This window comes from Papilio machaon, chromosome 7, assembly GCF_912999745.1.
Source record: "Papilio machaon chromosome 7, ilPapMach1.1, whole genome shotgun sequence".
NCBI lineage: Eukaryota > Metazoa > Arthropoda > Insecta > Lepidoptera > Papilionidae > Papilio > Papilio machaon.
The window spans coordinates 8,640,437-8,656,981 of record NC_059992.1 but is presented as its reverse complement, the minus strand read 5'-3'; the positions used below and the strand labels follow the sequence as shown (position 1 = coordinate 8,656,981).

General features: G+C 37.3%; 1 protein-coding gene across 7 annotated transcripts in view; it reads right to left on the bottom strand.

Moving 5' to 3' along the window:
* Positions 1-16,545, bottom strand: part of LOC106719414 (nesprin-1) — a 133,427-nt gene that overhangs the window by 2,614 nt on the left and 114,268 nt on the right. For all 7 annotated transcript variants that reach the window (XM_045678643.1, XM_045678647.1, XM_045678642.1 and 4 more), the window contains 8 exons: positions 16,348-16,474; positions 5,737-5,961; positions 2,743-5,049; positions 2,455-2,649; positions 1,997-2,376; positions 1,204-1,242; positions 412-574; positions 65-296 (listed from right to left, as the gene is read on the bottom strand). In XM_045678643.1, the coding sequence (XP_045534599.1) occupies positions 65-296; positions 412-574; positions 1,204-1,242; positions 1,997-2,376; positions 2,455-2,649; positions 2,743-5,049; positions 5,737-5,961; positions 16,348-16,474 (3,668 nt within the window). The remainder of the gene's footprint in view (positions 1-64; positions 297-411; positions 575-1,203; positions 1,243-1,996; positions 2,377-2,454; positions 2,650-2,742; positions 5,050-5,736; positions 5,962-16,347; positions 16,475-16,545) is intronic.

Sequence of the window (16,545 nt, the reverse complement as noted above, 5' to 3'; positions counted from 1 at the left end):
TGACTAAGAATCTCACTTAGGGGTCAGTGAAAGGTAAAGTTGAAGGGTTGCCATGTATACTGACCGATGTCGTGGAACTGCTGGTTGTGGACGAGCGCGTGCTGCAGCCGGGTCTGCCAGGCGGCTGCGCGTGCGCACGCGGCGTCCCAGCGCGCGTTGGCGGCGGCGAGACGCGCGCGCGCACGCTCACCCGCGGCCGGCTCGCGCGCGTGCTGCGCCACGTGCGCGCCCACCACGTTCAGAGACACCACTAGCGCCTTGTGCGAGTCCAGGTCCAAAAGGAACTCGCGGTGGTCCTAATTGCAAGGAATAAAGACATCATAAAACCATATTCTAGCATAAAATGGCTCTAGATATTCCAGATATTTGATGACCTGGATCACAAGACTTCTTACAGTGGCGTTATCTTACCTGTATAGCATCTTCTAGAGCGTCGTAGTTGTGAGGTGGGTCAGTGCGAGCCTCGTCCGTGGCCTCCGCGAACTGCAGCCACTGTTCCAGTCGCCACAGGTCGTTGTCCAGCTGCTTCCAGTTGCGGTCGGAGCACAGCGGACACGTCAGCCGACCGGACTCGCTGCAGGTAACAACTCAGTTATGTTACCTCAGTTACCTCAATTATTATACTATGTTTGGATATATATTTCAAAGAGTCTTTATAAGTCTTTGACAAAATTTTTAGCTATCATGAATTTTAGGTTAGTCACTCTATATATTTTTATACAAATCAAGCTTTTTTTCTTAAAATAATTATTATTTAAAAATGAAAAATGCAATTCACGACATAATTTGAATATTGTTTTTCTAATTTTCGCAATAGATTACAAATTATATTTCAATTAAAAATACTATAATCATCATTAAAACCCATAAAAATTCCCGCTAATTTGTGCAAACTACGACTAAATGTAAGTAATTAAATTAAAAACACTACAGTGAAACACAATTACCATGCACTACATTGTATTCAACATTCACAAATATTTTAGGTTATATGTCAAAACTGTCAAAAATCATTTTGACAGATAACCTAAAAAGATCTACATTTTGCACCAGAATAACTTTGCCTCACAATATTGTAACAACTTTTTAATAAATATGTTTTTTATAACAGCTGTTTTTTTTTTTTTAATTTGAATGAGGCAAAGGTAAATTGTATTGCAAGAAATAAGAGCGATTAATATAAAATTAGGAAGCTGTACTCACTGTTCGCACGTGAGAGCGTAAGACGCAGAGTGGGGCAACCTATGGGACCAGAAAAACGCATGTGTTTAATTGTAGGGCATGCCAGTTAACAAGCTTGTTAAACACTCCTTCTCAGCACAACTAGCGCCGACTAACCTAACTCAGAACTAAACTTAAAAGATTGATACAATTTAAAACCGCCAAAATATAAATCAAATTCATGGGTTAATTAACAACATTGATATAAATAAATATGTTGTTAAACACTTATCCTTTATTTATATACAGATATTCTTATAACCTCTTTTGACCCTTTTTTAATTTATTTTTCTATAATACATAAATACAATAATCAATTCTAGTAAAAGAAAAAAAATAATCCATCGTAATAAGCCCCTCCACCACAACTGAAAGTGCTCTAGTGCTACATATCGTAACAGATCACAGAAACGAAGAGATGTATTACTAAAATTTGACGTTAAACTTGTATCAATATGTAAAATTAAACTTTATCCGTTTAGTTTATAAACTAAACTATACATTATTTAATAAACAATACAATTTTATTATTAATTACAGGTTCAAAATTTTAGTTCCATAAGAAAAAAAAATCAGTAATTTTTTTGAATTCCAACTATCATGTTTAATCTGTTCCGAATGGGTCTGGTTTTAAACATCAGAAGCGCAAAGCAAATAGAAAACAAAGAGTGCGTGTGTAGGTAACACTTAGTGTGTGCGTCAGTGTAACATCTCTCCCTTGTGTGATCTGCGTGTACTTTGACAACGTCACCAACAACAAGCTCGCACCACTCACCTCAAGTTGTTGATCTGCAGCTCACGCTTCTTCGCCTGCGTCAGCAGATCCTCATATCTCAGAGACAGGGACTCGACTTCTTTGAGCATAGCTTCGTCTTCCGTCGCATCGCACTCAGTGAGTAAAAGTTCTGACAAATGTTTGGCCAACTCCAGGGTCTGGCCAGGTTTGGCACCGGCTTTGGCGATCTCCTTGGCCGCGGTGGCCATCTCGTCGCCGCCGGCGTCCTCCTTCAGCTCGTACTGCAGCGCGGTCCGCAGCGCCTCCAGGGCGTCCGAGGTCTCCCTGACGGCGGCCGCCAGCTCGGCGCTGTACGTCTCCTTGGACGTGAGGGTGTCCACCTGCAGCGCCGCGTCCGTCTCCCACGTCAGCGTGTCCACCTGAAGTCGACAAAGCTGCTGAGTCACACGAGTTATGTAAAACTGAAACACAAGTTAGTAATGAACCGTGATAGAGACCTGTACGGCGCTATCCACATCGGCGCCGGCGAGCAGGGAGCTCCTGGCGAGGTCCAGTCGCGTGGTGACGTCGTGCAGCAGCGCGCGGTACTCTGCGGCCAGCGCGGCGGAGCCCCCGGCGCCCGCCAGCGCGGCCTCCAGCCGGTCGGCCTCCGCCACCAGCGCTCTGCACTCGCCGATCTCGGCTTCCACACCCTGAAACGTAACATGGTTGTTGACTCTCAAAGTAACTTTTACAAACCTCGGGGCGACTGTATATCGAATATAATTTTTACGATCAGTACTTACGTCCAATTCCTTGAGAGTGGCGTCGCTGTCTGTGGGCGTGGGCGCGAGATGCAGCGCCCTGGTGAGCCGCACGTCGGCCTCGGCCAGAGCCACGACTGCGCTGCCGTGCGCGGCCACGAACTGACGCTGCAGGTCAGTGCCGGCGGCGGCGATGCGCGCGCGCAGCTGACGCCAGCGACGCGCCGCCACTCGCAGACGGCCCGCGTGCTCGCTGGCCGCGCCCCGCAGCTCCACACCGCGAGTGGACGCGATCCGACCGTACGTATCTTCCAATCTCTTCACGTCCTCCTCGAGAGCGTCCAAGTCTTTTAGCGCGGCCTTCGACACGCTGTCGTCGTCGACGTCGCCGCGCTGTTTCCTTATTTCGACTTTCTCCACTCTCTTCTCTATTCCGTCCAATTTTTTCTCCACCTTCGGTAGCAGGGAGTTCGCCAATTCTGCGGATTTACGGATCTCCTTGAGGGCGTTCTTCCGCCGCTCGGACATCTCGCAAATGTTCTTCCATTTCTTGTCCACGATGTCGACTCCGGTCCGTAAGTTCCTGAGATCGAAGTTGCCGGACAGGGCGTCGGGGTCGTTGAAGACTAGTTCGCAGAGATTCAGGGTTTCACCGACTTCGCCGCTTTCGTGTTCTATGCTCTTGTGTATTTCATCGCGATTTTGGAATTTCTCATCGACGGCTCTCGTGGTAAGATTCTCGATGACGACCGTTGCGGTCAGCTTAGACTCTATCGAGTGTAATTTCAGTCTTATTTCTGTCAGACGCTCCTCCAGTTGACTGATCGTTTCCAGCAGCTCGTTTATTTTGGCGATCCTACTGCGACCCGTCTCCTGCAGCCTCTGCCACCGCTCCTGCACGTCCTTTAGTTGTTTGGAGACGTTTTTGCTGAACGATTTTTCGTCTTTCTTAGACAAGTCGACTAAGGTGCTGCCAGTTTCGGTGAGCCACTCAAATTCTCGTTCTTTCAGAGCGGTCTCGGCCTGAATGTCAGAGTTTATCTTCCTAATAAGATCTTGTGGGTCCAGAGCGTTCACCTCGGAGCTCGAGGTGTCGAGACGGGATTCGAGGGTCGTCATCCACTCCGAGAATCTTGTTATCCTCGAGGTGAATATTGTGTATATCTCCAGCCTCTCTTGCAGTCTGTGTATTATGATCGAGAGCTGATGCTCCAAGTCCGCCCGCTGCTGTCGCATCTGCCACACTTTTTGATTTACGATGCGTATGTCTTGAGGACTAAGGCACTCCTTTAGTTGTTCCTGAATTACACTCAGAGCTTCTATTTGGTTTTCAGTCTTATCTATCTTCTTCCTTGTTTCCGAATATTTTTCGATCGCTTTTTTGATCTGCGGTCGCGACAGGCGATCATCGTCAGAGTACGACATGATTTCGTCTTGCGTCCTCGAGTAAAGTTTATGTAATTCTCCGGTCAAATTCTCGTATTCTCCAATCAGTCCGAGTATTCGTGTCAAGAAGTCACGCCACGTGTCAAGACTAGCCTGTAAGTTGTCAACTCGTTTTACTATTCCGGCGTATTCCATTCTCACCGAAGCTCCGTACGTGTCGTCCGTAAAGACTAGAACTCTCTTGAGGTACACCGACAATTTATCCGCAAACTTCCTGCCTTCGGGTAATTTGTCGCTGAGATTTTGAATTTTCGACAGTATTTTATTGACTCTCTTTATGTGGACGTATCTGAGCTGCAGCTTCTCCTTCTCTCGCTCGATCTCTTTCAGCCACCTCAGCAGCTCAGTGTATATCTCTCTATAGTCATCCCAAGCGGCTATGCGGGTGCAGACTTCGTCGTGTCGCTCTACGATCCGTGCGAGCGTCTCGTTGTGTAGGTTCGTCAGCGTGTCGAACTTGTCGGCTAACTCTCTGTTCGTTGTCTCCTTATTCTCGTTAACTAATACCGACCTCTGCGAGGCCAATAGATTTCTATGCACTCGGCACAGACGGCGGTGTTCCGTCAAGTTCTCGTAGTCCGCCGGCACCGATCCGGAAAGGAACGATTGCAAGTCTAATAGGTACTCGTGCCACAGCTTGAGCGCGGTTGCGGCGTCGCCCGACCTCACCAGCGCCGTGGACAGTCGGTGGTAGTGCAGGAAGGTGTCCCGGAACATGGCCTGCCATAGTTCCAGTATCCTGACTATAGAGTGCTCCTCGGAAACGTCCCGGTCGATGTCGGGTAGTTCCGCCTTGGCGGGCGCGATATCCCCTTCGCTCTTGCCGAGGGCGATTAAATTATCGCGCAAGGCAATCAATTTGTCTTCCACTATTTCACTTTCCTCGTGCACTGGATCCAAATCCTAAAAAAGAATACGATGTTTTATACACGGATTGTTAATATTTTTATTAGAAATTTTAGATTGAATTAGACGAACTTTGGACATTTTAAGACAACAATAATGCAAACCGATCTCTAAATAAACATCGTTATTAGTGACGCAAATTCGTGCCCGTGTTTGAATATATAAAATAATCGACCGTTACTCATTGACAATTCATAAGGCTGTAGCGGTATTGTGTGGCCTCCAGGTAGACAAACAAACTTTTCGTGTTGATTCCTCCGTTGATTTTAAATCGCTCAATTACAGATGTTTTTATTAGAAATCCGTTACGTTGACGAATCTTACTTGGAATATAAATCTAAATAACAATTTGTTTAAGGAATAAATTGTTAAACGATTTTTTTAAAGAGATGTAAAATAAATAAAACATATTACATTATCTGTTTACGAAGTCAGAGTTAAATTTATTTATAATATCGGTCTGTGTCAAACATATGACCTTCTTATCATCAGTCAGTCACAAGTGCAAACCAATTTTGCCACTAACAAAGTAATATTATAGAACGAGGTATTAACTTTCAGGTTTTTTAACAGATTACAAAGTTATCCCTTCGTTAGTCAACTTTTCCACTAGCTGGTATAGCACTGGTACAGCTGTTTACTTAGTAGACAGAGGTCTTAAAGAAAACAAACGTATTTACATACATGTTTCATATCACAGAACTTGTCCTTGGCGTGATGTGCCTTGACGCGCGCGAGGTCCCGCGCCTCTCCGAGGTCCGCGAGCGCGCGCACCGCACCAGCCACCAGCTGCAGGCGGCGCGCCAGCGCGTCCGCATCAGCCTGCAGCGCGCGCGAACCCGTCTCTGCTGCCACGCGCGCAGCCAAAGACCGCAGCTCCGCCACGCGTGCCTCTTGCTCTAGACATGCCTAAACAAGGACAGACATATACATTTAATTAAGTGTTACCTGAAGAAACTAGGATAGAAACACAAGTTTACGATATCACTGCTTACAATATGTACTTTACACTTAAATTGGTGTAAAAAAATACATGTTACATGATAGAGGTGAATAAACGACGAGTTAACAGGCGTCTAGAATAAGTAATTACAGCTGTCTATAAACATTCACGACACTAGATACTAAAGATACTAACCTTTTACAAAGAGCATTATGTTGGACAAAATTTCACTAGAAAATATTTACAGAACGAGTTTTAACAAAAATGGAAAAATGTTTTACAGAAATTGGCACCAATGATTAAACAATATAATAATTAACAAAGTTTTTAAATTTATTTTCGTAACGTTTTTAGGTCGGACTGATTAAAACGAGAACGGGTTATCACACAACAATTGCACAGTTTTTAACAAATACTGGTTTCCACGTAAAAGTGTAACAACTTTTTAAAATTATTTTTCATATACACTTATGTGATTATCGAGATAAAATTAAAATACAATAAAGCACAAAAGAACGCGTATAAAATTCATCAATGCACTTTCTCCCTTTCACAACAACTTTGGCAAAACATCGTGAAAGTTTTTTTTAGCGTCTGATGCATAAACTTTTTCTTTTAAGGGCATCGCAGGTATCAACTGCATATTATACCGGTTCATTTATATACTCTTTATTCCTTAAGGGTAAAAAATATCTGTAGTTTTATTCGATTATAAAAATAAATAAGTAAATCTATAAACATTTTTACGCTAACTGCAAATAACATATTTACGTATTCAATATCCGCAGAGTTATTTACTCGACTAATTGACCACTACATTAATTAAAATGCCGCTAGTAAACTACAAATAGTCAATAATATTAAACCTAATTAAAACTTAACCTGTTATCATAAACTAATAGTTAAATTAACTGTTGAATAAACAGTAAACAGGATATACGTAACAAAAACAGTAAAATAAAATATTGTGTCAGAAAAATATAATTTATAGCCTATGTGTTCTTCCAAGCTATGATCTACATCTATGCCAAATTTCATCGAGATCCGTTGAGCATTTCTGGACATACCTTCTAAAAAACATTCATCCATCCATTTAAGCTTTCGCCTTTATAAACATTACACATAAAATGTATACTTTTTTTAGTTTACATTTACGTATTACTAATAAGTGTAATCTTTTCAAAAATATTTTTATCTGATATATAAAATCTTTTTGCATATTTTTTTTTTTTTAGAAAATCTAAAAAATTGATTTGATTGTACATACATTGATCATACGATAACTTTGTACATAGAAATAACTGTGGAATGTATGCCTATGTGAGATGTAGGTAATATAAACGGTGTATTGACGTCAAAGCATTTCGTATGGATTATAAATAAACGTTATATTCGGAGCAGTTACGACCCACAACGGTAAATACATTAAGCCTCTTCCACACTACTTAAACTGAAGCGAATATCAAATATGAATATTTAGCATTAGCGTAGTAAGCGATCAAATCCAATACAGATTAAATACGTTAGGTGTTGCGTATATATTTTGAAACTCGCTTATACTCGGTTAACAAAATGCACACTGCGTTCCATTTTCGTTTCCCTACGGTTCGCTTTAGCGGCTGTGTGTTACAAGCCTAAAGCGTCGTGCGTAAGATGTGCCCGGTATTAGCATCAATGTTGCAAGTAATGGAAATCGATTACAGTTTTAGATGATAATAAATATTAGATTGATTTATTTTATCCTATGTGTTTTAAATTATAAATTGGAGCTATGTTTGGAGGTGCATAATGTAAAAATTGAAAACATCAGCACAGCATACTTCTATTTCGTTGTTAAATTCTAACAATAATAATTAATTGATTCAGACTACAAAAATCCATATTCACTTTTCACTTCCCGCGCGATTCTCCCTTTTTTCGTCTATACTTCCATTAACTAAAAAGGCAAAGGTCTTAGTGGCATACTGCCACCTCTTTGGCAGAATGAAAATTCCTTGTCTACCAACGAGATGGGATACATAAATATTGACTCAACATTTAAAGAGGATCTCTCACTCTCACTGTGGGCCTATGGATTAGTGGTATATAAACATATGACCTCATACAAGGAAGTGGGTCAACGATGCTCTTCCGCCACTCCTAGCTCAATATTAACACAATGTTTATAAACTCAATTACAAGCTTTTTACCTTAGCATGCTACGTACAAACATGACGCTACCTAAACATAATTGCACTAACTTGAGCACGCAACTTTAAAGATATATTGTACATAGTTTTCTTTGCTGAAAGTAATATAATCTGCCTGAATATTACAGTTACTTCGAAAGGGAGTACAAAAATGGATTGATACCTAGGTTAAATTTTAACCTAATAAATAAAAAATCTACCAGAGATAGATTTCGTTTTACAGCGAACATTTAGCGTTCCTTAACGTGTGAGTATAAAAAAGTTTTTAGTAATGGTATCAATAGATTTCAATGTATATTAATTGATACTATGATTGGTATTGATTGATATTTATTGTCAGTGTTTTATTGTTGGGAAATATTTGTGGCCTGATCAATTCTTGTCTCTGTCATTAACGAAATCAAAACAAAGTACATGTATTTAGACAGTGGAAACGGTAACGGAAAGCCAGATTACATCTATATATATAAAAGAAAGTCGTGTTAGTTACACTATTTATAACTCAAGATCGGTCGAACTGATTTAGCTGAAAATTTATGGGGAGGTAGCTTAGAACTAGGAGACGGACATAGGAACTTTTTTATCTTGTGTACATTTTTTTATTCCGCGCGGACGGAGTCGCGGGTAAGAGCTAGTTTAAGATATAATAATTTTAATCCTAGATAATCGAAAAGATAATTCTTTTGTCAACTAAACAAAACTACTGCAATCTATGAGCTAGATAAAATGATAGATTAATTTAACAAACGTCACGTCTGATCTGTGGCACAATTATCATACTAATAAATGCGAATGTTTAGATGGATGGATGGATATTTGTTTGAAGGTATCACCAAAACGACTCAACGGATCTTGACGAAATTTGGCACAGATGTAGAACATAGTCTGGAAGAACACATAGGGTACTTATTAAGTTTTTTTTTATTTCCGCGCGTACGGAGTCGCGAGCGACAGCTAGTCATTAATAACTTGAATATTCGATTCCTATCGAGTATCTTAAAACGTGCTACTAGTATTGTTTTTTGTCACGAGACATATATGTAGTTTTTAAAACGTTTTTTCTTCGCGTATTAATTTTACTTATAGATATGTGAATTTTACAATTTACAACCGTATTTCCATTTAGATTTGATAATTGTTTTTTTTTTTGGTTAGAGGTGACAATGTCAACCGTCTCCGCTGTGACCATCTATATAAAAAATCATCACCGTGTCATAGCTAATTTTGTACTTCGGAACAATATAAAAATGCAGCGCACGCGCAAAATTTATTTAAAACTCGAATGACGTGATCGTTTTGTTGCGGAACGGCACTAACATGCCTTGTGTCAAAAGAACTTTTTGTCATAAGATAAGAGTTATAACTAATCGTGGGTTTCCGAGACCAAAATATCCGTTCAAAACATATTGTAATCTCTGTTTTATATAGAGGTTTTGGTCTCAAAAACCAACGGTAAATGTTCTACATTGTAATATATTACCCTTAGCTAGTAAAACACTACACAATATTTGTACAAAAGTACATATGGAATAAAATTCTGCTCAGTTTGGTATAAGCTCTGCGTTCCTGCCACAAAATGGGTTATAATTGCAGGCTCAGTGTAAAATTTTGTTCCTAGTAAAACTACACTTAGATGCCCCTTAATGACCATTTAACGACTGGTTCGGCAGTTAGTGACAATTTTTTCAATTAGAAATTCTTTCTAATCGGAATCCTTACAAATGTGTGTATACGATATATATCACGTGCAGTTATCAAACTAATGTAATTTGCGAACAGCAATCCCAAACAGTTATCGATCCAGGGGTTGGCCCAAAAGCAAGGGCGCGCCCGGTCACGCCCGCGCCCGCCGCAATTAAGAGATTCCTAACGCAGAGTATCAGTCACATAGACACGGCAAAATATTTAGTTTACTTTGAAATATACAGAAATCTTTTTTGTAATAACGCATTGTGTTGATGTATTTACCAAATGGATCGACATAAGTTTTTGTAAATATAAGAGATAAGACAAAAATATACATTATAAGATGAAGGATATATATTCTACAGATACGAGCAATCGATTTGGTTCCGAATCGATTAAGTGACTGGAGCAAAATTTTGATGATTCAATTTCAAGTTGAAATGTTAGTGGTGTAATAAATTTAAATGTTATGCGTCTGGCGACACTTGAGTGTGACAAAGATTTACAAATTTAGACGTATTGACTCTGTTGAGGGCAACTCATTCTCGGCGCCATTTATCCAGACTGATCCAGACAGTCCTTTTCAACATGTTGTATGACAAATTATTTGTAATACATCTATTTCAAATTGAATACTCAGTTAATATACTCAACGGTAAATATATTAAATGAAAAATTGTAATACAGGTTTTGTAATTATTGTTTCTTATTTCATTCGTATATCAAAATCTAAGCTTGAACTGAAAAATCTAGAATTGGACCAAGATAATCAGTGAAACATAAATCAAGTTGAAGTAAATAAGGCAATAAATAAATGAACAAGTGCAAAAAACTAAGACTGGCCGTGTACAATAGGATTATATGGCATGAAATACATTGACCATATGGTGTTCTGATTTTTTAATTGATTGAAAGGGAGCAAGACACAAGTATAAAACAGAAAAAGAAAAAAATCACATACCGCGTCATTGTTACAGCCTGATTCAAAAGACTTATATTCATTTTTAAATTGTCATCATATTAAATGAAAAATAAATACTAAAGTTTATTTACTTTTCAGCATTTTATAATAATTTTTCTTACAAATCCTCTTTAGTCGTAAAAAAATTCAATTGCGCACAGCACGTTTAGGCATTAAAAATACGTATTAACTTGTTTCGTATTGGTTCTTGATTCATGTTTCGGGGTGAACCACCTACAGTAAATACAGAATGTGTCTGTAAATGTGAATAAGTTTTTATATGTGCGAGTAAGTTCAATGTAACTTTATCACTTTACTTATATCATCCGTTCGCGAAGTCTGGACCAAGAAAAGTTGCAATATCACTTAGAATAGCGAGGATACTTATATACTATGTATTTGTGAATAATATTGAACCAAATAATTACTTAATTTCATAACAATATAAGAGTTTTTTATAAAAAAAAAATAACCAAACGGATGGCACAAAGCACAATCTTACTAATATTATACGAGTAAATGCGAATGTTTAGATAGATGGTCGATTGGATGGCTGTTTGTTTGATGGTATCTCTGGAACGGTTCAACAGTTTTTGATGAAATTTGGCACACATATAGAGAATACAGTCTTGAAGAACACATGGGCAAAAAAACTTTATAAGTAATACAGTTTTTTGTAATTCGCGGGCGACAACTAGTATTCAATGAAGACTAATTTGTCCATATTTTATGACATTAAGTGTTCGTAAGACATTTATTAATTGGCGCATCTAAACGTTCTTTACTCTATGCACAATAGTAAAAGTCCTTGGAAAGTTGGAGGCGCGTTAATTGTAGACTGAAATTCTGTTGCGAACATTTTGTTAGTGTTAATGGGCGTTTGTTTGCTAGCATTGTTTAAAGATTTGTTCCATCAAATATTTGACTGCGATGAAATTTAACTGATTCAATTAAAGTGACATTTGTCACATATTGCTGTCTCTATTTTGTCAAAGAAAATGAAAGGTATAGAAATATGTATTGACACAAGTATCAATACGGTCAAAGGCCATTTTTAAAGCAGTTGTCGTAAGATTTGTATAGTAAAATTTAATGGAAATCAGTAATTATATTTATACATGTCACTGGCTGAAAATATAATTTATTGTCTACTAGCCGTAGCTCACGATTCCGTCCGCGCGGAATTAAAAAACCTTAATTAGTAGTCTATGTGTTCTTCCAGACTATGTTCTACATCTGTACCAAATTTCATCATGATCCGTTGAGCCGTTCCAGAGATACCTTTAAACAAACATCCATCCATCTAAACATTCGCATTTATAATATTAGTAAGAAGTAGATTTAGAAAGGTTTGTTATAATTTCTTATTACATTTGAATTCTACTATTCATATATTATAAATAAGTTTACATCAAACATTAAATTATTGCCAAATTCAATGATAATTTAGTGACACAATAATGAAGTCATCATTAATTAATGAAGTCAAGTATAATAAGCAAATAAACTAAATAACTTTTAGACATTATTCGTGTTTTAGAAATTTTAAAATTGGCACTTTTCAAAACATACAGAATTGAACCTCAAGTGGTTTAGGTAACCCACTCGTTAATCACTGAACCACTCATAAAGTATTTATATTAATAATCAAAGCACGCAGGACTATTTAGAGACACAACGGGATTTGTGAAATTAATATGGCTTTGGCAGTGCAAATGTTGACACAATGGCCGACACACACAACTGTCTGGTAGCTACATAATGTAAATAAAAAAAACAATTTTTAACCACTACTTGGTTACCATTTGACGACTTCTAATTGTCAGGTTTCAGATTTGACCAAACGCTTTAAACCCACGCTTAGTAAATATTTTTTTAAACTTTAAACACAATTCTAAGATTATACGAGACGAAAGACTTTGTTTACTTTATGATGACCAAACAAAAAAGAATTGTAATTTTCAAAGTGGGTATTTCTAAAATCTTTTATTCGATTAAATTATAATATTTTCGTAATCTCACCTCATGTAGTGACATTGTGATAGAGCATTCAATCACAGATCTGACAACTGACACATATTCCTTATCACTTGCTTATAAAAACAATATATTACGTAAACAACACATCACTACAACAATGTTATCATTATCCACTAGAAAAAAAAATAAAACATGATTAAAATTATACACACACGCACACAGGTTCGATCGAGCAACCAATCGGGAATGACTCCGCGAATGAGGATTTAAATATAATTTCAGGCACATATAAAATCGTCCGAGTCACGGCCGCACCCCAAGGTCGAATGCAACCAACTATCGCCTAATAATCTAATGAAATTATGCACAAGGGCTTAGGCATAGAATACACAACTACACGGCCATTCCTAACACGGCAATCTATTATTTAGGTACTCTTAGATACGCAATCAGTACAAAGTTTACAAAACACATTAAAATAAATTATATATTGTCAAAGATTAAAATAAAATAACGTTAAATTATTATTATAAAAAACGACGACATCAGTTAGTTTAAATTTACTTTTAACAAAAAACAAGTTTTAAATTTCAACTTAATGGATTTTACTTGAGAATAAAATTGTCGTCTTTACATTAAGTGGCTTTTAGTTAAAAAAACATATGTTAATATAACAATATAACTTAAGTGAATCCTTCACATGTCCCCATGTCCTTCGAAGTTGGTTGCATTCTGTCACTATCACATCACCTTTGGCCTTGGATTTTATGCGCGCATTTAAAAACTAATTCGTTTGACGTTTATTTTGGCGCGCGTTTTGACGTTTCGTATATTAATTTATAGACATATTTTCGTTTTATTTGATATTCGAGTATAATTTCGAGTTTGTTCGTTTTGTTTCGCGTGTATTTTGTTCCGTTCGCTCAGCGAGGCACGTCCGTTGGATCGGACGTGCGCTGAGCAACTGTCGCTGGTTGGCTGAACGGATCCGTTATCATCACGTTATCAGTTAATTAAGTCGAATTTTAGTCATTTTGGTGTTACGGTCGATGCGATAGTTTTCAGCTGCGAATTTTTTTTATTGGCAAACGAATTGTAACATTATTTTTCATCCTGAAATTCTATAAAATATAACTAGATTTTATATGCATAAGAACCTAAACCATCCCTTGGAAAACTACATAAAGATTAAATTTGCAATATATCATTTATATTTTCAACCTGACATTTGATTATTAAACAGCATAAATTAAAAAATACGTACTATTTACTGTATCGATTTAATTCCTTAAATGTCCACATAACTTAGTTCAGCCAGTAAGTTCGAGCTAATTATTTTTACAATATTAAATCGCTACCAGAAATCTATACGACGTGAAAGTTGCGGTTGATTCACACGGTCTCATTCAGTGTTAGCCTAATTCACAGAAAACGATACCAAGGCTGATGAGGATCTTATTTACTGGATGCTAAATGAAACACCGGTAGAAGACTGCTCTAAGAAATTTCATAATTATTAGACATAAGGCAAATAAAGACTTAGACTTAGATTGTAATAAATAAACGACATAATTCTTATAATTTTCATGTAATTTACTTTAATATTCGCTGTTATATTTAATTTCTTAGTTAAGTAGACGCGTAATAACGACTATTTTTTATTTAAATTTAATATAAGTGCGAAAATAAATTAAAAAACTTATTAAGATAAGAATAATACAAAAGGAAATGTTAAAATACATCAAAACCTATATTAATTAGTTATTTAAACTACTATACGAAATTGCTAAACGCAGGGGACAGTATTGCTATATTAGGGTAGGCCTGTCTAGCCAATGCCGGCGTTAGGGTAGGGCGCAATCGGGCGACCGCCCAGGGCGTTAAATAGAAAGCTCTGTGAATTACACAATCCTTTTACCGTCACTTATTAACCATCACCAACCAATATCGTCCAATGCGTTAGTGGCATTAAATACGTTAGTTTATTTAATGTTTCCAACATACGGCGACAAATGTGTGGATGACATCAGAGTTCGTTTTCGACGGGTTTCGTATAAGGCGGTGGGCCTTGACTCATCGCGTCTGCAGTACGTTTTAAGTAAACACAAGCTAATGTGGCTCGTGTTACGATATACTGGCAACATTTACCGGTATAAAGGTAAACTATGGGTGGATTTGATATTAAAACAATTTTAAAATAGCGGGAACAATTTTAAATTATAGATAATTTTTCTAGAACATAGATAGCGCTGTAATAAAAATTGAGACTTGGTATGATTGAGGCAAGAGATATAAGTACTTGCTTGAGATTTTTATGTACCACAAATATCTATGTGACATTTAAATGTGCAAGCTTGTAATTTATGTCCTTTGTTTGCACTAGAAGCACAAAACTTTTAGTACGTAACTTGGTTTTTAATAAAAAAACGAAGAAAATGAATTTAACACTAACATTTAATTTATTCAATGTGTTAACACGAATAAATAAAATGATATTTAAAAGAACAAAATTTAACGAATCATAAAATTAATTATTTTTACATTAGAACGTTGTCCGTAAAAAAGAGATATTTTGGCTTCCCGTCCTTTATCTATATTCCCAGGCCACAGATAAGAAATCAAGGGCAATGTTAGATTATCTTGTTCATAGTTATATTAAGCGCGATAACCCCGATTTGATGATAATTACAACTTTATTTGACATAAACTAAATTAAATTTATTAAACAACTTAAAAATCAATGACAGTTTCACCAATACTTTAATAGAGCGCCTGACAAAAAAATATATGCAATGTTGTTGTACTGTAAAAGAGTTAAAATGTACAAAAAAATCTTACACAAAAAGACATATAAATAATTGCTACTTCTTTAAGTGACGGGTGTGGTTACGTTTTTTTTAACTTTGACACTAATGTATCACTTAGTTTCCCGGGAAATGCATTACCAAGGCCATTGACCGGCGCACCTCAAGACTCGTTCAGTATTTGTTCGTCGTATGACGCATTGTTTTATTTTTAAGTGCTTGTTATTTACACCGCAGTGCACTTTATAATTTTGTACGCAAATGTCTGTTAACTGGACTTTTAATTCTTCAGTTACACCAATAGATGGCATTGATTTATAAAAGTACCAGTCACCGTAATAAAAAGTATTAATACAGTAAAATAAAAACTTAAATTTTCAATATAATATTGAAATACAATGTCTTAAATTAAAATTAATTCATGATTTATCTTTCATACAATGTAATTGATTGAATTTTTGATAAAGTAGCGCCATCTAGTATCGAAACATAGTCTACATTCTAAACGATAGTTATCTAGACTTTAATAGCACGAAAATATACTATAAATGAAATTTAAGAGGATTTTAATAATTTAGAAAAGGTATTTACAGTTTATAGAGAGAAACAACGCCATCTAACTCTGAATTTGTAACTTATTCAGAATAGATATAACAAACGCAATATGAGAAACGAAAAATGTGTTTAATAGAGATTGTTTCCTGTAACTTATACAACAAAAGTTTGCCCTACCTGTGCTGCTTTGGGCGCGTCTGTTGGTCGCAGCGCGTGCAGTCTGCCCTCCTGAGACTCGGCGAAGGCGCGCACAGCACTCGCCGCGTCCCGGTAGCGCCGCCACAGCTCCACCGCCTTCTGATACCTGCACGAAATCAAAATTCATTATAAAATTAGCGGTCACCCGCGACTTCGCCAGCACAGAACTAATGAAAA